Here is a 25,443-nt window from a genome sequence, read left to right on the forward strand (position 1 = left end):
GTTGTAATTTGCAGATGCTATTTTAAACACTATTTCTAGGTGGAAAAATAGTCACTGATTGATTCTTCAACGTGTTATTAGGGGAGGAAACTATTAGGATCAAAAAATAAATGGAAAACTCATTTTGCAATACCGAGGACACATGCACAAAATTCAGCTGTGATTTTGGAGACTCGACCTTGATGCCTTTTGGAGCTTAATAAATTATATTTGATCCTCTGGATGCTTCCTCCAGCCCATCACAGAAACAAAACAGACACAAAAAAGACTGGATAATTTTTAAAAAACCCAGCAAGCCTCCCAAAGTCACAATTTTAAAAAGCTGGGCCTCTGGAAAAGTAACCTGAGATGTCAAGAAAAAATCCTGGCTTGTGAAATACACATAGGCCTAGTTCAGACATAACAATCTGGATTTCACACACCATGGTTCATTAAGCTGAGAACATGTGGTACTTCAGTGCTTCTACTCTGGTTTAACGTACAGTTTCCAGTTCAATCTGAACCGGGAAACTGTGGTTTAATTTTGTCTTACTAACCATGATCAGATCCTGGGTTCCTTAGCTTGGTATAGTAATCAGAGATTAAATCACTGGTTCCAATGTAAAAGAAAGTGTAGTTTAAACAAACCACAGTAGAAGCACCAAAGTCACAGCCCAAGGCGAAGAAAGGACAGGGGTGAAGGGGGAGCATGCAGGCATAGTGTTGGTTCTCCGTTTCATAAACCATGGTTGATTAAGCTGAGATAGTTACATATGAACCATTCTTTACATCTGAATGGGATATTGTACAGGGGAAAGGAAGGATTACAGTCTCTTGATAAGGGGGAAAAAACCCAAAAGAAGAAGCAACAGGGCCAATGGCTCTCAACAGTCAACACAAGGAGACAACTAGAAGGCCTTTTCAGTGGTGGCCCCCCAATTATGGAATGATCTCCCCGACGAGACTCGCCTGGTGCCAACATTGTTATCTTTTTGGCGCCAGGTCAAGACTTTTCTCTTCTTCCAGGCAGTTAACAACATGTGCTGAGTTTGTTTGTTTTTATCTGACCCCAGAATACTTGTTTTAAAAGGATATTGTTGTTATGCTTTTGATGGTTTTAAATTTTATATATTTGTTTGTAATGTTCACTGCTTTTAACGTCTGTAAACCACCCAGAGAGCTTTGGCTACGCGGCGGTATATAAATGTAATGAATAAATAAATAAATAAATAAATAAATGAAACATCCAGATACAGGCCATGCAAAAACACCTTGGATTGGGAAAGGTGTAGAAGGATATACTCTCTCTGAACAACTCTGTGCACCTTCTCAGGCAGGCATAACTTGCATGGTTTAGATTTAAAAAGCAGAGCATCTTTAGAATATGCAACAGGACAGCAGTTGCTGTCTTCTCGATCCTCCCAGAGTGCAGGACACAGAATAACGGGCTCAAGTTAAAGGAAGCCAGATTCCAGCTGGACATCAGGAAAAACTTCCTGACTGTTAGAGCAGTGCGACAATGGAATCAGTTACCTAGGGAGGTGGTGGGCTCTCCCACACTAGAGGCCTTCAAGAGGCAGCTGGACAAGCATCTGTCGGGGATGCTTTAGGGTGGATTCCTGCATTGAGCAGGGGGTTGGACTCAATGGCCTTATAGGCCCCTTGCAACTCTACTATTCTACGATTCTAGGTCTGTACCAATGACAGCAAGCTGTGTATTGATACAGGGTGGCATGGCAGCTCGCCACTCGCCAGATACATGGGCGCAAATGCCCATTTCTCTAGGCAGAGATGTTGGCAGCGATCCTACGAGGGAAACAATGGCGGGAAAACTAACAAGGGTGCAGAAAGAATGTATCACAGCTGTTCAGCCGAGTGCTTTCCTGAAAGGGGAAAAAAAAAAGAATCACAAGGAAAACAAACTGTATTTAATACGCCCAACAATGAAGCAGCATTCTGCTGCTTCAGACATCAGTTTTATTGGCCCCGGGAGGTTCTGTGGTTCCTCAAGATTAAGCTTCTCAGGGGAAATCTGCAAAGAAGTCAAAATCCAAGTTCCCCTTCTCATGTAATCATTCCTTCAAGAAGGTTTCCTCTCACAGTTTTGCATGGCACAGCCTGCGAAACGGCTGTCCAATTCTTCCCACTCAAGCTGTCCCCACCCCGCCCTTTTTTTAAAAAAAAGAAGAAGAAGAAGAAGAAGTTTGAATTCCATCGAGTCAAAACAGGAATTAGTCCAAGCTGGGTTTCCTTGACAGAAACCCCCATAACTAAGCTTTCTGCTTATTCAAAAAAAAAAAGTGGGGGGGGACACAGGGGGGACAACCCGCCTTAGCTTAGATTGATTGCCAAATGGCAGAAACATCTAAAAAATAGCAAAGGCTTCAAAGCAAGGCCAGAAGAGACAGTTTCTGATCCCCTGCTTTGATAGAGATTTTGCATTAAGAGATGTTTGAGTTAGAAAAATATACAGGAGCTAAGCTTTCAAAGCTCTGGATCAACATTAAACATTCTGTCCCGTGAAGCCATTCATAACAATGGCCGACCCAAATGGATCCCAAATAAGCATATCCAAGTTGTTTATTTGTCCTTTAACTGCTCCTTATTAGGCAACAGATTTGTTACCCTCTGGGCGTGTTTAAAGTGAATCGAGCCACAAAAATCGGCAAGTTTACAAACGCTAAACCTGGAGAAAAGAGAATCGTATCAACGGATTGGTGTGTTAGACGGCAGCTTCTTGGAAAAAGCTTTAGCGCATTTTTGATAATTAATTGCTTCCTTAACTGAGATTACTGCAGACGCTGACTGCAGCCAGGAAATCAGAAGACGTTTACTTCTTGGGAGGAGAGCAATGACAAATCTTGATAAAATAGTTAAGAGCAGAGACACCACACTGACAACAAAGGTCCGCCTAGTTAAAGCAATGGTATTCCCCGTAGTAACCTATGGCTGCGAGAGCTGGACCATAAGGAAGGCTGAGCGAAGGAAGATAGATGCTTTTGAACTGTGGTGTTGGAGGAAAATTCTGAGAGTGCCGTGGACTGCAAGAAGATCCAACCAGTCCATACTCCAGGAAATAAAGCCAGGCTGCTCACTTGAGGGAATGGTATTAAAGGCAAAACTGAAGTACTTTGGCCACATAATGAGAAGACAGGACACCTTGGAGAAGAGGCTGATGCTAGGGAAAGTGGAAGGCAAAAGGAAGAGGGGCCGACCAAGGGCAAGATGGAGGGATGATATTCTGGAGGTGACAGACTTGACCTTGGGGGAGCTGGGGGTGGCAACGGCCGACAGAAAGCTCTGGCGTGGGCTGGTCCATGAAGTCACAAAGAGTCGGAAACGACTGAACAAATAAACAACAACAACAACATAGGCAGGTACACGGAGCCATGCAATCCCAGAAATCAGTGAGTTTACACCTGTAAGCATCCCACGGAAGAGGGAAGCACCACGTTCACAATACCAGAATACGCTAACATGTATGAAACAAAACACCTGGAAAGCAGCCATCAAACAACATTGCTTATGTCAACTTTCTCCAACCTGGATCCCTACAGATGTTTTGAACCACAACCCCCAGAGATGACAGCATACAAAGCCCTATGAGGAAAGACTAAAAGAACTGGGCATGTTTAGCCTGGAGAAGAGAAGATTGAGGGGAGACATGATAGCACTCTTCAAATACTTGAAAGGCTGTCACGCAGAGGAGGGCCACGGTCTCTTCTCGATCCTCCCAGAGTGCAGGACATTATTATTATTATTATTATTATTATTATTATTATTATTATTATTATTATTATATTTATTTATTTATTTATTTATTTATTTATATAGCACCATCAGTGTACATGGTGCTGTACAGATTATACACAGTAAATAGCAAGACCCTGCCGCATAGGCTTACAATCTAATAAAGTTGCAGTAAACAATAAGGAGGGAAAGAGAATGCAAACAGGCACAGGGAAGTGTAAACAGGCAATGGGCTCAAGTTACAGGAAGCCAGATTCCGGCTGGACATCAGGAAAAAAATCCTGACTGTTAGAGCAGTACGGCAATGGAACCAATGACCTAGGGAGGTTGTGGTCTCTCCCACACTAGAGGCATTCAAGAGGCAGTTGGACAGCCATCAGTCAGGTATGCTTTAATGTAGATTCTTGCAATGAGCAGGGAGTTGGACTCGATGGCCTTATAGGCCTTTTCCAACTCTACTATTCTATGATAGTAGATTCTATCTACTATATACGATTCTACATTCACCGTACGGGTTGAGAAGTTTTGAAAGGGACGATGGCATTTTCTTTTTAAGACGTATGCATACCCGTCTCTTCAGCCTCTCTCTCTCCTTCAGCGTCAAAGTGTCCGCCTTGGCAATCACGGGGACAATGTTGACTTTGCCATGAAGGGCTTTCATGAATTCTACGTCCAAGGGCTTCAGCCTGCAAATCAATTGTCGGAAAACTTAACGGAGTCATATGCAATATATCTCTGGCAGCAGCGTAAGAATGATCTGTGATGTATCTACAACGGAATAAAACAGCAAGCAGTAAGGTCTTTCCCATTTTAGCCCCAGAACAGTGGAACATCCCACCATGGGAAGTTCATTTATCTCACAGTTTACGTCACCCCACAAACTTGTGAGAAAAGTTTCAATACTTGTCGCTTTTAGAATTAGCAGCTTTACTAACATAAGAACATCAGAAGAGCCCTGCTGGATCAGACCAAGGGTCCATCTAGTCCAGCACTCTGTTCACACAGTGGCTGACCAGCCGTCAACCAGGGACCAACAAAGCAGGACACGGTGCAACAGCACCCTCCCACCCATGTTCCCCAGCAATTGGTGCACACAGGCTTTATTTTCTTGGGGGAAGTTCTGTTATCACCGCTATACAAGTTGTTTTGAATCAGAGGTGATGAATTTCAAGCCGTTTGAGCCAAATCCGGATCACCCAGAATTCCAGTCCAGCCGCCCGGGGTTCAATGATCCCTGTCTCTGCTTCCGCCCCTTCCCCCCTGACTGCTGATGTTTGGGTTCCTGGCTATTGTGCATTTCCTTTTCTCCACCCACCCTATTCCAAAAGGCTGAAACATCTGTCCTAAGGCTCAGTTACTGGCAATAAGAGTTCTAAGCTACAATATGCCAGCATTTTTCGCCTTGCTCCTTTTGCCCCGCCCCTTTGCCTTCAGCCCCATCCACCAATGAATGCGGCCCCCGAGATCTTCTCGAAAATGGAATTTGGCCCTCAGGGTGAAAGAAGTTCAACTTCCCCATTTTAGACGTTCAATACTTTTTGTATGGGTACTTCAATGCAGGGGACAGGGCATACACACCATTTTAAGAGCGAAAACTCGAAACAATATGAAAAATCTCACAATTTTTTTTTAAAGAAGAACATCTTTCAACTATTGCTGGTGCCAAACAAGGCTTCAGGGACCCAGGCAAAATCCGTACTGTATAAAGCTCAGATTACTTGAGTTTCTATGCGTGCGGCTCACATGGTAATTAAACTTCCTAGATTCACATGAAGACGCAGTTATTACATTCTAAGTTTCTAGGCAGTCATCAGTTTTAATTACGCACCCCTGCAAAGTTTTAATATTAAATCCTTTCTGTAATGGAGGCAAAACCAAAAAGGCAGTCATTAATCCCAAAGTTGGTTTTAATTGCGTTGGCTGACTGTCAATGAGGGAAGTAGCTCCAGTAACAGGGTGGCTAAATCCTTCCCAGAAAGTTACCCAACGCCTGCTTAGAGGTGAAATGGCTCAATTTGCTCTTACCCATGTCCGAAGGGGGATATGAAGTAAAAGCAGCAATGAACTCTGTTGTCTACAATGTGGCGCCTGTTCAGGCCGCTCTCGTCATGCAGATATCTTTCAAACTGGTTGTCAATGTAATGGATGATTGTCTTGAAACTGTAGAAAGAGAAGAGGGGAAGGAGGAATTTCAAATGAGAAAGGCACTTATTATTATTATTATTATTATTATTATTTATTTATTTATATAGCACCATCAATGTACATGGTGCTGTACAGAGTAAAACAATAAAATAGCAAAACCCTGCCGCATAGGCTTACATTCTAATAAAATCATAATAAAACAATAAGGAGGGGAAGAGAATGCACCAAACAGGCACAGGGTAGGGTAAAACTAACAGTATAAAAGTCAGATCAAAATCAAGTTTTAAAAGCTTTAGAAAAAAGAAAAGTTTTTAGCTGAGCTTTAAAAGCTGCGATTGAACTTGTAGTTCGCAAATGTTCTGGAAGAGCGTTCCAGGCGTAAGGGGCAGCGGAAGAAAATGGACGAAGCCGAGCAAGGGAAGTAGAGACCCTTGGGCAGGTGAGAAACATGGCATCAGAGGAGCGAAGAGCACGAGCGGGGCAATAGTGTGAGAGAGGAGAGATAGGAAGGAGCTAGACAGTGAAAAGCTTTGTAGGTTAACAAGAGAAGTTTATATTGGATTCTGAGGTGAATTGGAAGCCAATGAAGAGATTTCAGAAGTGGAGTAACATGGTCAGAGCGGCGAGCCAAGAAGATGATCTCAGCAGCAGAGTGAATTATGAAATTCAAATTCCCCTTAACTGCTGTTAATACGTGTTTTCAGCCTGATCGCATTTCTCCCCTGAATAAAATGCACACATCCACCAGCATCTCCCATTTCCTGCTCCCATGGGGATTGCAAAATAGTTTGGCAATTCAAGGGGTGTGGTGGAGTGTGACCTGGGAGGGGGGAGATTTCAAGAAGTCTGTTAGAGCGTCTCTGCCACTGTCCTTTGCTTACGTGCAATTTTCAAATCTTCACTGCTGTTCAATTTTTCCTGTTAAGTGTTGCGCCTCCCAGCTTCCGGGAAACACCTGCTTTCCACCACGACACTGCCATTAGCTAAATGACATCATATCCTGCACTGTGCATTACAACAGCAAACAAGGCATTTTTAATTGCTTTGAGAAAATGAAATAAACCTAACGTTGCCAAAACATACACTCTCCTCCAGCTGAACAGACAGCAACCCAGAGAGATTAAACTTGTCACCCTGAGACAAACGTCAAGAATAGAGGCTATATGTTAGACCATTTTATTTTCTTGGGCTTCTATATTTGAATCTGCTGACTGAAGGTTTTTTTGTGAACACTTTTAATATTTGGGGCCAGACTGCTTATTTATCATTGGTTGCTTGATTCTGTTTTTAATGATACTTTGAAAGATTGTAAGCTGCCTCGAGCATTAGTCGTGGAGAAGCGAGATCAATTTTAAAAATAGATCATTGCCGTGGGTTCTTTCATCTTTATATAGTAGTGACAAGCTCCCCCTCTTCCATACAAAAAACCAAAAGGATGAGAGCATCCGGTTCAGGGCTTTGCAATAAAGTATTTTAAGCATCCTGAGAACCTGTTCCTCCCCTTTTTTCTGTCCCCCTTCCATACAACTGTTAACAATGCAAAAAGTCTTTGCTAGCAAATGTGGAGCTCCGGTCCACATTTAACTGCCATAACTCTTCTACATTTGGTCATCCTAAATATGGGTTTTAAGAATTCAAGATACTTGGCTCAGCAATACTATAAACAAGAAGGATCGTGGAGTTGTTGTAGATCACAAGCTCAATATGAGCCAACAGTGCAATATGGCTGCAAGAAAGGCAAATGGTATTTTGGGCTGCATTAATAGAAGTATAGCTTCCAAATCACGTGAGGTACTGGTTCCTCTCTAGTCGGCCCTGGTTAGGCCTCATCTAGAGTATTGCATCCAGTTCTGGGCTCCACAATTCAAGAAGGACGCAGAGAAGCTGGAGCGTGTTCAGAGGAGGGCAACCAGGATGATTAGGGGGTCTGGAAACAAAGCCCTATAGAGACTAAAAGAACTGGGCATGTTTAGCCTGGAGAAGAGAAGATTGAGGGGAGACATGACAGCACTCCTCAAATACTTAAAAGGTTGTCACACAGAAGAGGGCCAGGATCTCTTCTCGATCCTCCCAGAGTGCAGGACACGGAATAATAGGCTCAAGTTACAGGAAGTCAGATTCTGGCTGGACATCAGGAAAAACTTCCTGACTGTTAGAGCAGTACGACAATGGAACCAGTTACCTATGGAGGTTGTGGGCTCTCCCACACTAGAGGTATTCAAGAGGCAGCTGGACAACCACCTGTCAGAGATGCTTTAGGGTGGATTCCTGCATTGAGCAGGGGGTTGGACTCGATGGCCTTGTAGGCCCCTTCCAACTCTACTATTCTATGATTCTATGAAAACTAGCTCCTGTGTTACAATTTGAAAAGGCTAGAAACTGAAAAAGAGGAATTTTAAAACAAGCTGTTCCCTACTGGACCAGGAAATACTAATGGTCAAAACAGCTTTACAAAACAACTCTGCAATGCATGATGCCATGTTAAGTTTTCTTCAAGTATAAATTCTGTGAGATCTTTTTTTTTAAAAAAAGGAGAGTATATTCTACTGACTGGGGAGGGGCAAAGAATTGAAAGTTCCAACTTGGTAAAAAAAAAAATCACACTTAAAACTTAATCCCTGGAATTCTTTGCTGCAGATTCAACGACAGCGATGCAATGATATCACCTTGCTTTCTCTCGCTCTCCCTCCCTCCCGGAAAAAGAGGGTGGGGATCCGAACTCGCAGAGGACTTTCAGAAACATTTTGAAAGAATAAACACAGCATTCGAACACAATCAACAGGAAGTCCGACTTGCAACACAATGGTCAAGCTAAACAGACTGGGAAATCCAACAGAAGGACGCTTGAGCCAACTTAACGGAAAATGAAGAAATTGCTCCGGTACAGAAAGAGTGGGAAATCACCACAAGGGAAATAACAGAATTAAAAGTTTAGCACCACTACGTGAGCCAAAGCAGTGCTACACGTAAGTTCTACCTGAATGGTACCACATGTACCATTCAATACCACATGTACGTAAGAAGTTAGTTGCTCTTCGTTTACAGTGACTGTAAAGCTGGACAAACATCTGTCAGGGATACTTTAGGGTGGATTCCTGCATTGAGCAGGGGGTTGGATTCGATGGCCTTGTAGGCCCCTTCCAACTCTGCTATTCTATGATTCTATGACTGGCCAGCGAGACCACATCACGCCAGACCTTTTACAACTTCATTGGCTGCCAGTCCAGGTCCGGGCCTGATTCAAAGTGCTGGTACTAACAGTCAAAGCCCTAAACGGCTTGGGGCCAGGTTCTTTGAAGGAACGCCTCCTCCCATATGTACCTGCCCGGACCTTAAGATCATCCACAGGGGGCCTTCTCCGTGAGCCCCTGCCAAAGGAAGTGAGGCAGGTGGCTACTAGGAGCAGGGCTTTCTCTGCTGTGGCACCCCAGCTGTAGAACGAGCTACCCAGAGAGGTTTGCCTGGCGCCTACCCTATATTCCTTCCGTCACCAGCTGAAGACCTTTTTATTTTCTCAGTATTTTAACACCTAATTTAACTTAAATTTAAACTTTGCTGTTTTAATTCCACATTTTAACCTATATGGATTTCTGCTGTGTGGTTTTATCCTGGTTGTGCTTTTTATATTGCATTTGTATTTGTGTTTTTAGACTGTTGGTTGTTTTGTTGTGCTCTTCATGGTTTTAATTTTTGTGAACCGCCCAGAGAGCTTCGGCTATTGGGCGGTATAGAAATGTAATAAATAAATAAATTGTGGTGAATATCTATTGTGGTGAATATCTAACAAACACATATCTAACACACACACACACACACACACACACACACACACACACAGGAAAGCACACTAGGATGGAGCTCTAGATAGAGCACATGCATGGTATTGGAGAGGGGCCATAGCTCAATAGTAGAGCATCTGCTTTGCATGCAGAAGGTCTCAGGTTCGATCCCCGGCATCTCCAGGTAGGGCAGGAAAAACTCCTGCCTGAAACCCTGGAGAACTGCTGCCAGTCAGTGTTGACAGTACTAGGCCTGATGGACAAGGATCTGACTCAGTATAAGGCAGCTTATGTTGCATGTAAAATCCCTGGCATCTCTACTTAAAATGATCATGTAGCATGTGATGGGAAAGACTTCTATTTGACAGCCTGGTGAGCTGCTGCCAGTCAGAGTGGTCAATGCTGGCTAAATGGACATACAGTCGAAGTTGGTATAAGACCTACGTTCCGCATTCTTTCACTAGTCTACACTCATCTGCATTCTTTAGAAAGCTTAATCTTGGGAGATTTCCATAGGCAGGGAGGGTTTTGATATTGGGGAGCATTCAATTATTCAAGCCCGCCCACCCACTCCTATGCTGTCTGAAGAAAGGATGGCTGTAAAAGATGTAGTTGAGCTTTAGATGCACCCATTGCTGCTGGGACTCATATTGCCAGCCCTGTATCAAATGCCTAAGGCCCAGCACTGAAACAAAGCCATGAAAGTTAAAAATCACTCCTGAAGGTATTTTACAATATTTTTAGGCCATCTTTATGGGTAGAACCCTCTCAGTGTTTGGTAGGCCGGGACAGAATGTGAAGATTCAGTGTCACAGTCAGATAAACGGAACCAGAAGGTTCGATCATATAAGACCAACTCTGGCCTGCTTGCATTGGCTGCCTGTATGTTTCTGAGCCCAATTCAAGGTGCTGGTTTTAACCTATAAAGCCTTACACGGCTTGGGACCACAATACCTGACGGAACGCCTCTCCCGACATGAACCTACCCGTACACTGCGCTCGACATCTAAGGTCCTCCTCTGAGCGCCTGCTCCAAGGGAAGCTCAGAGGATGGCAACAAGGGAGAGGGCCTTTTCAGTGGTGGCCCCCCAATTGTGGAACGATCTCCCCAACAAGGCTCACCTGGCGCCAACATTGTTATCTTTTCAGCGCCAGGTCAAGACTTCCCTTCCCCAGGCATTTAACAGCACATGCTGAGTTTTTCCTTAACTGACCCAGGAATAGTTATTTTTTAAATGGATATTGTTTCATTTAATGCTTTTTATGGTTTTAAATTTTGTATATTTGTTTTTAATGTTCACTGTTTTTAATGTTTGAAAACCGCCCAGAGCGCTTCAGCTATGGGGTGCTATATAAATGTAATAAATAATAATAATATAATAAATAATAATAGAGTCAGAGAAAAACGTACCAATCCTGGCTATTAATGGCATCGCCATATCCCGGAGTGTCTACAACGGTGAGACGTAGTTTCACCCCTCGCTCCTCTATCTCTACGGTGGAAGCTTCAATTTGGACCGTTCTCTCTATTTTTTCTAGAAGAGAAAGGTTTAAAAACATTAACGTTGCCTTCTAAACTTCTTTAAAATATTTCTAAGTGGTTTAGAAGATTAAAATATATTGAAATGCATCGTAATCTACATTAAAATAAATAATAAATACAAAAACATTTATATAAATCACATATCCAAACATTAAAGCCAATGCTTACAACACCATAATTAACAAACAAACTAGGCAGCGCACTCATTCAGGGAAGGCCTAGGCAAAAAGAAAAGATGGATCTTTAATTGGCGTGTAAAGCATGTCACAGTTGGCACCTCCTGAATACCAGGGGAGATGGCATTCCATAACTTGGGTGCCACCACGGAGAAGGCCCACCTGTGGGTTGCTGCAAGATTATCTATTTTATTTATTTATTGCATTTATATAATGCCCCACAGCCGAAGTTCTCTGGGGGGTTTACAAATATCTGCCCCTGAAAGACAACAAGTGCAAGATGGAAAGGGCAGAGCAGTGAATCATGCAGAGACGTAGCAGCAGCCTCCAGTGTAGCTGGTTTTTTGGCGTTCATAGGCCATTTATGTAAAAAATAAAATAAAAAAAACACAGCTTTGGTGTGTTCGGAGGTCTTTCATGGCACAATGAGGTGCCGTTGCTCAGGTTGGGCGTTAGTGAGGGCTGGGTGTTCACTCTTTCCAATAAGTAGAGGAAGGCTTTCGTAGAGTGTGAGGGCATTTTAAGATCTTGAAGTGTTATTGTGAGCCTACCAAGTTAAGTGCTAGAGGTAGATTTGCAAGATCCTTGATTCTTCCCTTCACCCTCAGTCCTGAACGCCCAGGCTGATCTAAGGAAAACATGTCCAAACCATAGCATCCGTTACTTTGTAGAATGATGACGATCTGCAGGTCATGATATAACCAACAAGGCACCCCACAGGGTGGATAAAAATCAATGGTTTTTTTAAAAAAAAAAATCGGATTTTTAAAAATTTAAATCGGATTTTTTTAAATAAAATGTTTTTTGAGGAAAAATCTATCTAAAGATAGTTTTCTATTTAAGATACATTGTAGTCCAAAGGTTATTCATCATGAAATAAGGATTCGTTTTTAATTATGCAGCATGAGGCTGTTTAATTTTTTTGGTGAATGAATTCCATTCATCCATTCACAATGTCACGCTCTGCCAGAGGTTTCTGTAAGATTATTGAGCAGTTTTTCTATCTAGAAGATATTATCACAAATGCTTGGTTTTACAGTTCTCAAAACTGTGAATCTGTGTCTGCAGAGATCACAGTCCCATTGTTCCTTTGCAAATCTATGTACACAGAATCAACCCCTTACCTCTTAAGTGCTAAGTTTCCAAAAAATTCAATGAATAGAGTGCACTTTTGGGAGGGGGGAAGTCTACGTAGGGCTGCCTTTGAAGACGGTTTGGAAGCTGCAGCTCGTGCAAAATGCAGCAGTCAGATTGATTTCGGGAACCAGAAGGTTCGACCATATAACACCTGCTCTGGTCCGCTTGCACTAGCTGCCTGTATGTTTCCGAGCCCAATTCAAGGTGCTGGTTTTGACCTATAAAGCCTTACACGGCTTGGGACCACAATACCTGATGGAACACCTCTCCCGACGTGAATATACCCGGTCACTACGTTCAACATCTAAGGTCCTCCTCCAGGTGCCTACTCCGAGAGAGGCTCGGAGTGTGGCAACGAGGGACAGGGCCTTTTCAGTGGTGGCCCCCAGACTATGGAATGATCTCCCTGACGAGGCTCGCCTGGCACCAACGCTGCTATCTTTCTGGCGCCAGGTTAAGACTTTCTTCTTTGCCCAGGCATATGGCGGCACATCTTAATCACCCACATGTTTAGTTTTTTTAACGGTTTTTAATGCTTTATGTGTGTATGTTCTGTGTTATAGAATTTTTAATTTTGTATACTCATTTTTATCTTAATTTTAGAATTTCTGTAAACCGCCCAGAGAGCCCTGGCTATGGGAGCGGTATATAAGTGCAATAAATAAATATAAATAAAATAAGTCACATGATTAAATCGAGTCCTTCTGAGTAGTGATCCAAATCATCAGATCCACCCTGTCACCCCCTGACATCTCGCTCCACACAAATGTAATTGTGTGGACTGAACACCCAGATAGGGTTAACGGTTGCTTTACGAGCACTTTATTATTTTATGGTGGTTGTTAGCCACCCCAAGTATCTCAATTGAGATGAAAGGGAGGGATATAAACAGATGATTTATTTATTTTTTAAAAGTGCAAAGTTGCCTTAGGCATGTGGAACTCAGCTGTTTGCTCTTTTGGATCCAGGCTATGGATTACTTTATTGTACATCCAAAAAAACAATAGGCCTTTTTTTGTTGCTGTTGACATGCTAGCCCTTATATATAATCTAGCCAAATATCAGATAACATGTTCATTTTCCATCAAAAATCAATGTTTAAAACACATGCAAATCAAGTCAATTTAACTTAGTTGAATAATCGACTCAGATTTCTTTAAATCAAACAGCCGTAATTAAAAAAGGCGTTGACTGCCATCAGAATACAGGAATAACCTGAAGCAGGTTATACAGAGTAACCTGCTTCAGGGGGAGAAACGCTGTTCCACCAAGGGTGAGCTATTCCACCTGCTCCCCTCTCCCCCCCCCCCCCCCGGAGGCTTTAAAAGCAAGGCTGCTGCTTCAGGGGGAGAAACGCTGTTCCAACCAAGCTTTCTTTTCTTTTTATCTTTTTATCTGGTTTGTTTTGCTGTGAACTTGTATTTAGTATATTTTTGAATATGATTATGATGTTGTTGATTAGTATAGTGTTAAATATTGTTGTAGTTCTAATTTTTGTAAACCGCCCAGAGAGCTTCGGCTATTGGGCGGTATAAAAATGCAATAAATGAAATGAAATGAAATGAAAAAGTCTAGGGGAAACATGAGAAAAAGCATGTGAAACCAGAAACAGAGCCATCTAGAATAGACTGATTTACCTGCAGCTCCAGGAATGTAACGTTCAGGATAGAGATCCGTCAGGAATAAACTGTTAATTAAAGTGGATTTTCCCAAGCCAGATTCACCTGTGAATAAGATGGAAGTTAATTTACTGGAATAATCTTCCCCCTCTTTCTAATAAACCACAAGTTTGTTGTATAGTAAAAGCATTCCTTTCTGCCAGGATCCACACTGGCTTGTAAGATAATGACATCAAAGGCTTTGCTAAACTAGACTAAAGAAAACAGGAAAACAAGCCTGTGTATTGAGTATCAAACAAATTCTAAATTTACCCATTTTCACAAGGCAACCCAGAAGGTCAAATTAAGTGCTCCAATCAAATATCTACAAAACCACCAGACAGTGTTGTTTCATTTAGTTCTACATTCATTTGTCTCACATTTTATCTTTGAGTATAGACATGCTCATTTTGAGGCCAAAAATGTATCATGGGGAATGACAAACTAAATAAATGTAGTCTCCTAAAATCAATGGGCATACAAGGTACAGCCATACGACATGGCCTGGTTCAGACAACATGCTAAACCATGCTGCTTAACCACAAAATGGTTAAGGGACCATTTTGTGGTTAAGCAGCATGGTTTAGCCTGCTGTCTGAACCATGGAGTCTTTCATTTTGGATGTTCAGGGTGGTTAACAAGCCACACTGCATGTTTAACAAGTCACCCTTACTGCACTTCGACAACATGATAACCCACCATGTGGAAAACGTGCTGCGTTCAGACAACATGATAACCCACATTTCAACGAACAAGCCATGGTTCAAAACAACCCACACTCAACCACAGAGTGTGCTGTGGAAACAGCCCCAGTGCGTTAAAACTCACCAATTTATGGGCCTTGCCGAAACTGAACTGGGCCGTAAATTGGTGAGTTTGATACATGCTTTTAGTCTGCATAGACAAAATAGTATTATCAGACATCTTTGTGCATTTTCAGTCATCACCAGTTCGCCCAGCCCAGTTGGTCTCTCACTTTTCTGTTCAGGGCTGAGATACATTTTCTGTTTTGTTTGGTTTGCAGCAGCTGCCACCAGGTAACCCTGAAACAAGGGGCACAGAGGAGCAACTGATGACAAAGGGCTTTCTGCAGGTCCCCTTCTACAGTGGCCCCCTCAAACCTGGAGCCAGTCCTAAATGCGCTCAGTGTGCCTAACCCAGTTCCTTCTTGCTGCTTGTACACTTCAAGGACCTTTTCCAAGTGATAACAGCAATTAACAGTCATTAACGATGACTCGACATGTAATATTTCTTCCAGAGACCTGAAAAGCTTCTGAAATGTCCTCATAAGCAGCAAGAGGAAGTGAGTCAGAGGGCATTTTCACAGCATAAAACCTAACCACAGACAATGCTGGAACAAATGACCTTCCAATAGCCTAGACTCAGTGGTCGCTGTGTCATAATCCGTAACCACCAGAAAGTGTTGTCTCGCTCGCAAACTTCCCTAAATAGGCAAATTTGGTCAGCACCTGCGAATTCCATGTGCCTGGACCAGCACATATCAGCCCGAGCGAGACAAAATGTTTGCAGTCCCAAGCCACATTTAGGAGATTGAAAGTCTCCCACAGGGCCACACATTCCTTCCCCCATCCTTCCTCCTTCCCCTTCTCGGCCACAAGTTTTTCCCTTCCCTTTTCGGAGGCAGGCGTGGTGCAACATTACAGAGGAATCCAGGAAGCTGCCTTATAGCAAATCAAACCATTGGTCTGTCTAGCTCAGTATTCTTAACACTGACTGGCAGCAGCCCTTCACGTCTGGCAATTGACTCTATGACCTTCTAGAATCAAAGCAGTTGCTCTATCACTGACCTATGGCCTGCTGCCTCCGCGCAGAGTTTAGGTTAGAAATAGTTTTCCAAACTCTGGCGTGAAGCAAGCCATGGCCAGTGTTAACATTGGTGCAAGCGTAAAACTGTGCCATGGTTTTACCGCCAAAAACTGAAAGAGGGGGAAGAGCCAGACGGTGATCTCGGTCTCATAAGATCTAGGGTTAGGAAATCAGGAACCCGGGTTCCAGAACTCCGTAGGAGATTAAGTCAGGAGATTTGCACTGGGCCTTTGTCAAATTTCCATTGAGTGCGTTCAATGCTGCCCCCCTGCAAGGCATTTTGCTGCCTGACACAAAGCCAAATGGCAACACAGTCCCAGCTAAGGCCAAACTCTAAAAAGTCTTGCAGCCTTATTCAGACACCAATTCCTGCCTTCATCTACTCCAGTTTCCATGTACCAACAGATACCTTGAGAAGAGAAGACTGAGGGGAGATATGATAACACTCTTGAAATACTTGAAAGGTTGTCACACAGAGGAGGGCCAGGATCTCTTCTCAAGGATCCCAGAGTGCAGGACACGGAATAATGGGATCAAGTGACAGGAAGCCAGATTCCAGCTAGATGTCAGGAAAAACTTCCTGACTGTTAGAGCAGTACGACAATGGAACCAATTCCCTAGGGAGGTCGTCGGCTCTCCCACACTAGAGGCCTTCAAGATGCAGCTGGACAGCCATCTGTCAGGGGTGCTTTAAGGTGGATTCCTGCATTGAGCAGGGGGTTGGACTCGATGGCCTTATAGGCCCCTTCCAACTCTACTATTCTATGATTCTATGAAGCATGTAGCTTCACTTTTCTGCATGGCCAGGCCAGCCCCAAGTATTTCTCTACTTACAAACCTATTTGTACTTGTTTCCTATACATAAGCACTTCCTCTGTTCAGAGTTGCAAGCTCAGGATTTCTTGAGATATGTGATTTTCTACCCCACACACAAATTTACGAATGGGGAGCAGAGGATAACCTTAAGAAGCCAGATTTGTGCAAAGTCAAGAACACCACCAACCAATTACGAAAACCTCTACTCAAAGTAGAAAATTAGCAAGGTATCTATGAGGAATACTTGTGCTGCTTAAAGTTGGAAAATAAAGGAAAGGGGACAATAAAAAGGAGCACAATCGCTGGTTCCCAACTTTTGGACCCCAGATGATGTTGTACTGCAATTCACGTAGTTTCTGACCAACAACCAAAATGACTGCGAATGATAGGTGTTGGAGTCCAACTACAGCTAGAGAACCAAATGTTAGGAACTAGAGTAGATTAATGCCTGGAAAGAATGTTTGCAGGAATGCCATGCCTCTTCGGTGAGGTACTGACATTAGCACTCCATGCAACAGATGTCCCCAACAAGTAAACTGATAGAGACATCCATTAAAGTCAGATACATATGTAATGACCTATCATAATCAATGAAGTACATAAAAAGGAAGAAGAAAAGACACCTACCAACCACCATTAGAGTGAACTCAAAGCCCTTCTTGACGGACTTCCTGTGAACTTGGTTGGGGAGATTGGCAAAGCCCACGTATCCAGCAGAGTCAGAAAACTGGTGTGAGAAACCATCAAAGAAGGTTGTAAATTGGAAACGAAATGCATTCAACAAAAGCACACGAGTATTATAAAAACACACCAAACAGATCAAGAACGAACCAAACCAGGAATGTTCGACAGAAGTGCAGCAGAACTAATATGACTCAGGTTTCCTCTTTCCTTTCTAGGTCTCATGCAGAGATTGAGGGCAGGGGTAAAAGATGTAAGTATTCTCCCCGCAGTGTGAGACCCTGCATTTCCCCATGACAATTACATGCATCCACCCCCTCACACGCTTTGTATAGAAAGATGGGTTATCCACACTTCCTGACTTGCCACGTCTTGAGAACATCTGTAGTGGCCCAAAGGACTCTCTAGAAGCAAAATAATGTTTGGGGAAATATATATTTTAACATCTGATTGACAGCTATAGAGCAGAGCAAAGGATACCAGCTGAGGTCGAAGTCCTCTGCTAAAAACATAGCAGCTAGAACAGCCCACCCAACCTGGGACTCTTCAGATGTGTTGGACTACAACCCCCAGCATCCTCAGCAAACCATGCTGGGAGTTGTAGTCCAATACATCTGAAGGGCACTAGGTGGGGGCAGGCGGAGCCTAACGATTGGATTCAACGGAATATGGATAGAAAGGGCTGCACAGTGGCCACAATCAGGCAATTGTATCTTAGACTGCCAAACACTTTGCTCCTTGTATTTTGCACAAACCAGTATACAAGTCTTCAGTTAACCAGATTTCGAGTAGCTATTTATTTTGTTCAAAATTTTTCTGAATCACTCCTCTACTCAATGAATACTCAAGGAGACTTACAATAAAGCCATAAACACAATGAAATTGATCATTTCTAAATAAAATAGGAGAACCTTCCAGCGCAGAGTTAAGCTATGGAATTCACTACCACAAAATGTAATGTTGGCCACCAGTTGGGATGGTTTTAAAAGGGAGCTGGATAAATTCCTGGAGGAGAAAGCTATCAGTAGCTACTAGTACTGATGGCTATGTGTTACCTCCAGGATCAGACACAGTATGCCAATTGCTGGGGAATTGGTGTACAATTGGTGGACGGGAGGGTTGTTAGCCATCTATAGACTAATAACAAAGGAGCTAAACTTACTTCTCTGATGTCAAATGTTTTAAAACATTTTTTCAGTCTCCCATTTGAAACGTTTTTAACTGAGAGTGTTTTGTTTTGGGGCTGTTGGTTTTGTTTTGTTTAAAATGTTTTTAACTGAGACATTTTGTATTCCCTGTTTTTAAATATTTTGACTGCAGACACTTTGTATTTAAAACCTTTACGTTGTAAACCACTTGAATGGGGCTTTCTCGATATAGCCAAGTGGTCTATAAATGGATTAAACAATAACGGACAAACTGGAAAACTCTGAATATTAAGCCAAATTTAAAACTTTTAAAAGTTTTTCAGTTCAATCATTAACCATCACATTTCAGTTTTTAACAGGAAACTCTATTTAACAGAAGACTTTGTGTCTTGTTCATGTGCATGAAGGGAAGAGAGGAGCAAAGTAGCTGCATATGGTGACGTGAAATCTGTTCGTATCTCAGCTTATTAAGCTAACATAGGAAATGGTTCCATTTGGATCATCGTAAGATATTTGAGCAAGGTCTCTCCTCCCACACTGCAACCCAAAATCAAGCTCATGAAAGGGTCAAGTCAAAAGGCAACTCAAAGCATAAACAAACTTTGGACTATATAATCCCTAGTAAAATACTGAAGCTAAAACTACAATAGTGTTAGCACAGGTACCAGGTGAGCTAAGGCCCTACCCCCATTCTACTTACCTTGACTTTTTCACCCGATTGAGACATATTCTTGCACCCCAAATGTCAGAGCCTGGAAAAAATGTGCACAAAGTTAGCTATTTAAATCACTCCAGGAATTGATCGCCCTACTTTTACTGCTATCACACGGAGACACAAATATGCTCACAGCCCTCACCTGCCTCTAGCTCTGGAAATACACCATAGTTGTATTTTAATGACCCAAATAAAAATTAGGAGCATCAAACAAAGAAGACACTACATACTCAGAAGTGAGTCGCCAAGTAGGGTGTAATCGAGTCATAGGAGAATGAGTGGCAGACCATTCTCTCTTTTATAACTCAATTTTCCTCCAAGGAATTTTGGATTGGGGTTATTCAATTTTATCCTCACACCCTGTGAGTTAGATTATATCGACAGATGATGAATGGACTAAGTTCAACTAGAAAGCTGTGCAGTTGACACAAACCTAAGTCTGCCAGATGCAACTCAAACACTATGGGTTGCATGCAATGTTACTCTAATTTAAGTCCTGTTCATTTCAATGGATCTACTCTAAGTAGGACTATGATTGGATATAACCCTATAATCACTACGCTGCAGTGTTACGTGGATGTAGAATGTAACGTAATCCTTAAGCCACTTCTGAGCTATCTTTGCAGTTCAGATTTCACACACACGGGTGAGTCCAGATCAGACAATATCCCAGCTTAATAAGACAAGATATGAATTAATTCTTTGGCTTCACACATAGTCCCTTCACTCCTCGCCTTCACAGTAGGAGCAAATAAAGCAAAGGCTTCCATTTCCCATTTTGTCCAGGCTAGAAAACTATGGTTAAGAGCGCTGGAATAACCCAGAGTATTAAGCCAACTCCAAACCCTCGTTTCAAATCCTTGTTTGTTCCAAAGCTATTAACCATAGTTTTCTAGTTCAGATGACGGAGGAAACTAGAGTGAATGGAAGACTTCTGGTTTGTTTACTTGATCACACGAAGGGAAGCACAAAGCCCAAACATTTGTAATTAAGATGAAATATGGCCCTCTGAATATGGCCACAGCCACAAAATTAAACCTGCCCACAAGACTTTTCTCTTCTCCCAGGCATTTTTAACAGCTTTTTAACAGCTTTTTAACAGCATTTAACAACGTTAAGTTTGTTTTTAATGGACCCCACAATTGTTGTTTTTAAATGGATACTGTTGTTTTTATACTGTTTTTATGTGTGTGTGTGTGTGTGTGTGTGTGTGTGTGTGTTTAAATTGTATACTTTTAATGTTTACTATTTTAAAATGTTGTAAACCGCCCAGAGAGCTTCAGCTGTGGGGCGGTATATAAATGTAATTAAATAAATAAATAATAAATAAATAAAATTACAATCACTGGCCCACATGAAGTCCATGGGTTCTTAAATTTCCCTGCTACCCTCCCACTATCCGATCTAGAACTTCAGCTCTCAGCATACGGAAGGACTCCCTAAAGGGATTTAGACAGTTAATAGGAGATATGAACACAACTTTTTCAACACCCTACTCTAGTGAGTGTAGCAAAAGTACTTCAGTAGGTCACTTGCTTCCTATGTTATCAACAGCCCCAAACGATGTGTTTACTATTTTTATAGGCTTGCTTCCTCATGGGCCCTCAAAGCAAATCCTAAATCTACGCTACCCCTTTTCTTTGATCTACCTGTTTTCAGGCCAAGAACAAGAGTAAGGTCTGCCAGCGAAACCATCTGTTTTTTGTCTGTAGTCATATTGCTAAGGTTTGCACGGCTTTCGTTTACCTCGAACGGAAAACCCAACCTACAGCCTCAGTCATCTTTATGACGTCAGTACTACCACGCGTCTTCCACGAAAGCACAGAATGGGTGCAAAACTCCACTTCCTGATCATTTCAACTATAAAATAAAAGAAGTTTCTAGCCCTTAGGATTTGGAAAACGGCCAATGAAATCTTAGATACATGTGTTGCAGCTGAATGAGGACTAAACTAAATGTGACATCTGGAGAAGTGTGATTCTATCTCCCACTTTTTTGAAAAGGTAAATGAAATCGCCAAACGAAGAGAGGGGAGGGAGAGAGGGGGAAGGAAGAGAGAATTCAAATCAGGGTCTTGATGCTTGGAAAGAGATTTACTCTTTCCAGTAACTCAAATCATTATCATTATTATTTATTGCATTTTTATACCGCCCAATAGCCGAAGCTCCCTGAGCTTTATAACCCAGAGCAGTTTTCCCCATAGGGGAAAACATATGATACCTGTCAGTATATTATCAGTCCATCCATGGAGGGACACCTTTGAAAGGGGGATAAAGTTTAAAACACAAAAAAGGATGGTAAAATGCTTTCCACACACACACACACACACACACACCCATTCTAGTACCGGAGCCCCAATAAAAAACTTCATGTGGCTGCATTTACCCTTTTTAAACACGCAACACACATACACACACACACTAATGACAGAGATGTCATGTCTAGGCTTGACTTATGCCAAATGATGACATTTCACTTCATTCTACTTGAATGGGGCTTTTTAGACATAGCCAAGTGGTCTATAAATAGATTAAACAGTAACAGCCAAACTGGAAAACTCTGAATAGTAAGCCAAATTTAAAACCATGGTTAAATGTTTCTCAGTTCAATCATTAACCATCTCATTTCAGTTTTTAACAGGAAACTACACACACACCAATAACAGATACATCATGACTTATCCCAGACAGAGACATTTCACTTCATTCTACTGCCTCTTGCTCTTCCTCATGATCAGGAGAAGCAGAACAAATTATACAACAGCATAACATTTATAAATATGTTTGAATCATGTATACATGTTGCAGAATGCATATTACTTTAGCGGAATTACTATTACTACTATTTTTTCTGCTTTTTAAGCAGGGACTACAGCCGACCTTGGATAGCCAACACACTTCACTTTTGTTCATGTGTGCACGCATTAGTGTTTAATATGAAATAAACTGCTCCTTTATTTAGAACATCTGCAGAAACAAAGGAGGAAAGAGGAAAGAAATTTCGTCGCTCGGCTTCTTGACAAACGCACTTCTTGGCCTGAAAGGGAGGAAGTGACCTACAGACAGACACCTGTGACTTCTGGATGCAGATGCCTTCCTGTTGCTTACTAAGAGCCTCAATTGTTGGCAGGATGCAGCAAAGTTGTGACAAAAAGCAAACGGTCAGCGAAATGCTTGTGCTAAAGAGAATGGATAAATACTGGAGTTGGCAGAACCCATAACTAATGAATTTGGAAAGGGGATTCTATAGCCCCGTTCAGACAACACACTAAACCATGCTGCTTAACTAGGGTGACGCTATGAAAAGGAGGACAGGGCTCCTGTAACTTTAACAGTTGCATAGAAAAGGGAATTTCAGCAGGTGTCATTTGTATATATGGAGAACCTGGTGAAATTCCCTCTTCATCACAACAGTTAAAGCTGCAGGAGCTATACTAGAGTGACCAGATTTAAAAGAGGGCAGGGCACTTGCAGCTTTAACTGGTGTGATGAAGAGGAAATTTCACCAGGTTCTCCATATATACAAATGACACCTGCTGAAATTCCCTTTTCAATACAACTGCTAAAGATACAGGAGCCCTGTCCTCTTTTTCATATGCTCATCCTAGTTTAACGACAAAATGGTTAACGGAATGCATGCATTCCATTAACCATTTTGCGGTTAAGCAGCATGGTTTAATGTGTTGTCTGAATGGGGCCTATAGCTCCTGAAGATTTTTCATATTACCACCCATATATATATATATATACACACACACCAGCAAGAGACCTACTGCAGCCACTTGCCGTACTTCCACACTCACACACACACAATGCTTGCACATTCCAGTTCGCCAGAATTTTTCAATTAATATTTAAGCCTTCAGTGGAGTTGGGAGAGAAAGCTGGGTATGACAGTAGAACCTCCAAAGTCTGCAGTTCATAACCATCCTAAGATGCATGCCTACTCAGAAGTAAGCCCCACTGTGCTCAAAGGCACTTACTCTCAGGTAAGAGTGCCCAGGACAGCAGCTTTAATTAGGTTAGATCACAGCAGGTGCAAAAGCAGGAGTTCAGGCTGCACCAAAGACTTCTGGGTCAAAGAAACATCACAGCTGTTATTATCATAGCAGACCTGAGCTTTTATATTTTCAGAGAACGGCCATGATGTTCTTTCGCCCCAGTAGCCCTCAGTGCAACATGAAATCTATTTTGCAGTGTGCCCAGGTCACCTCCGCTTTGCAACCCACAAAAGATTGCCCCTTAGTTACAGAAACGATCAAATTGTTTGGAAACAGTTGTGGAAACAGTATTTTGAAAAACCACCTACATTGTGCATGGGGCACAACTGGAAGTGAGCCAACTCCGATCAAACTGATTTAATATGTATTTGAAGGACCGTCTTCCCCAGTACCAGCCAAGTTAGGGTTTAAGATGGGCTACAGCAATTTTGCTTGGGGTGCCTTCAATGGATGTAGCCCATGGGGCTATCACACATAGCAGAGCCTTCTTGGTGGTAGCAACCCAACTGTGGAAGAAATTCAGCTGTCTTCCATACAGTTGTCATTCAGGAGCCAGTTAAAGACTTATTTCTTTGTACACAATGTTGGGATATGGGCAAATGTTTTATCTCTCTTCTGATGTTGTAGCGATGATTTCATTGTATTTTATTGTTTATTTGTAATTCTAGAGCTATAATATAACAGCATTCATGGGCTGCATTGTATTTATATGGCTTAGTCACCTTGGGCTCCTTGCAAGGAAAGGCAGGAGATAAACATAGACAAATAAATTTAAAGAACGGCCAATACAGGGATATGGCTAGACCTTCCTCGCCAAACCACTTGCCCACTGCCATATATAATTTTAGCCTAAAGCAAACAAGTGTGCCATTGTTTAGGGAACGCACCGGGCTTCTCAGCTAATCAAAGGCAGACCTTACACAAAATATGGACCGATCAGCAACAATATAAAAGCAGATAGGAAAATGCCCATGTACTCGAATGCAAGATAGTTAACAGGCTAAAATGCTAAGAGACATTAATTTTATTCCCAGTAATAACAGCAAAGGGACAACAATTTCTGGAGACATACAAAACTAAACACAAATATTATTGAATCAGAGTTCTGGGAAAGTCACAAGGACATACTCTGCCATTACATAACGTGGTCAACTACTGCTCATCAAAGATGATTTCCGAACTACATGTACTTGTACCAACACATTTCCGATCTCATGGGAGTGCAGCCTTTTGAAAGTTACACTCAAAGAATACACAGGGATCAGGGTCAGTCAGTCTCTGCTGAAACACAAGAGTCTCACATATGTCGTCATATCAGAATCCCATTATGAGACGAAGCCCCCTACGGAAGAGGCAGGAAGGAACCCAGGTCATTTCCTTTGTAACTCCAGGATGCAAAAAGAAAGCTTATCAGACAGCATCTGAGGATTTCCTTCAAGAAAATGAAAACGTTATGTAAAGTTTTCAAGTTTGCTGTATAACAAAAACAAAGAGCCAAATACTTCTTATTGTGTGGTGCCAGTTTGGTGTAGTGTCTAGAATGTAGGAGTGGGAATTGGAAGACCTGGGTTCTGGTCTCTACTCGGCCTTGGAAGCTCACTGGGTGACTTTAGGCTGGTCACAGACCTTCTCCCCAACCTACCTCACAGGGTTGTTGTTGTGAGGACAAAATAGAGAGGAAGAGGATTATGTATGTTGCCATGTGTTCCTTGGAGGAAAATAGGTGGGATATAAATGCAATAAATAAATAGGAACATGCATCTGTGTAAAAATGTATTATCAAAAATGTACTTTATTATTGTAATTTCTATTATTTTTTCTATTCTATATATCCTGCTCTTTAACATTGAGCAGGGGGTTGGACTCAATGGCCTTATAGGCCCCTGCCAACTCTACTATTCTATGATTCTAGATGTATCCAGTGTGGTGGAGACATATCGGATCCTTCAAATCCCTCTTCAAAACCCACCTTTTCCCCGAAACCTTTAGCACCACTCCTTAGCCCCCATGTCTCAGTATAAAAAAACCTAAAGTGGTAGAACTGAAATGATTCTTCCTCATTTCCCATGCCACCATTTCCCTTCCATTC

General features: G+C 42.1%; 1 protein-coding gene across 2 annotated transcripts in view; it reads right to left on the reverse strand.

Moving 5' to 3' along the window:
- The window catches only part of LOC134410450 (septin-2), a 69,043-nt gene that overhangs the window by 38,305 nt on the left and 5,295 nt on the right, over positions 1-25,443 (reverse strand). For both annotated transcript variants that reach the window (XM_063143717.1, XM_063143718.1), the window contains exons 2-7: positions 19,340-19,391; positions 17,438-17,537; positions 14,147-14,233; positions 11,065-11,188; positions 5,755-5,889; positions 4,298-4,415 (exon numbers count right to left, since the gene is read on the reverse strand). In XM_063143717.1, coding sequence (XP_062999787.1) covers positions 4,298-4,415; positions 5,755-5,889; positions 11,065-11,188; positions 14,147-14,233; positions 17,438-17,537; positions 19,340-19,366 — 591 coding nt within the window. In that variant the 5' untranslated portion in view covers positions 19,367-19,391. The remainder of the gene's footprint in view (positions 1-4,297; positions 4,416-5,754; positions 5,890-11,064; positions 11,189-14,146; positions 14,234-17,437; positions 17,538-19,339; positions 19,392-25,443) is intronic.

The sequence above is a fragment of the Elgaria multicarinata genome, chromosome 18 (assembly GCF_023053635.1).
Source record: "Elgaria multicarinata webbii isolate HBS135686 ecotype San Diego chromosome 18, rElgMul1.1.pri, whole genome shotgun sequence".
Classification (NCBI taxonomy): domain Eukaryota; kingdom Metazoa; phylum Chordata; class Lepidosauria; order Squamata; family Anguidae; genus Elgaria; species Elgaria multicarinata.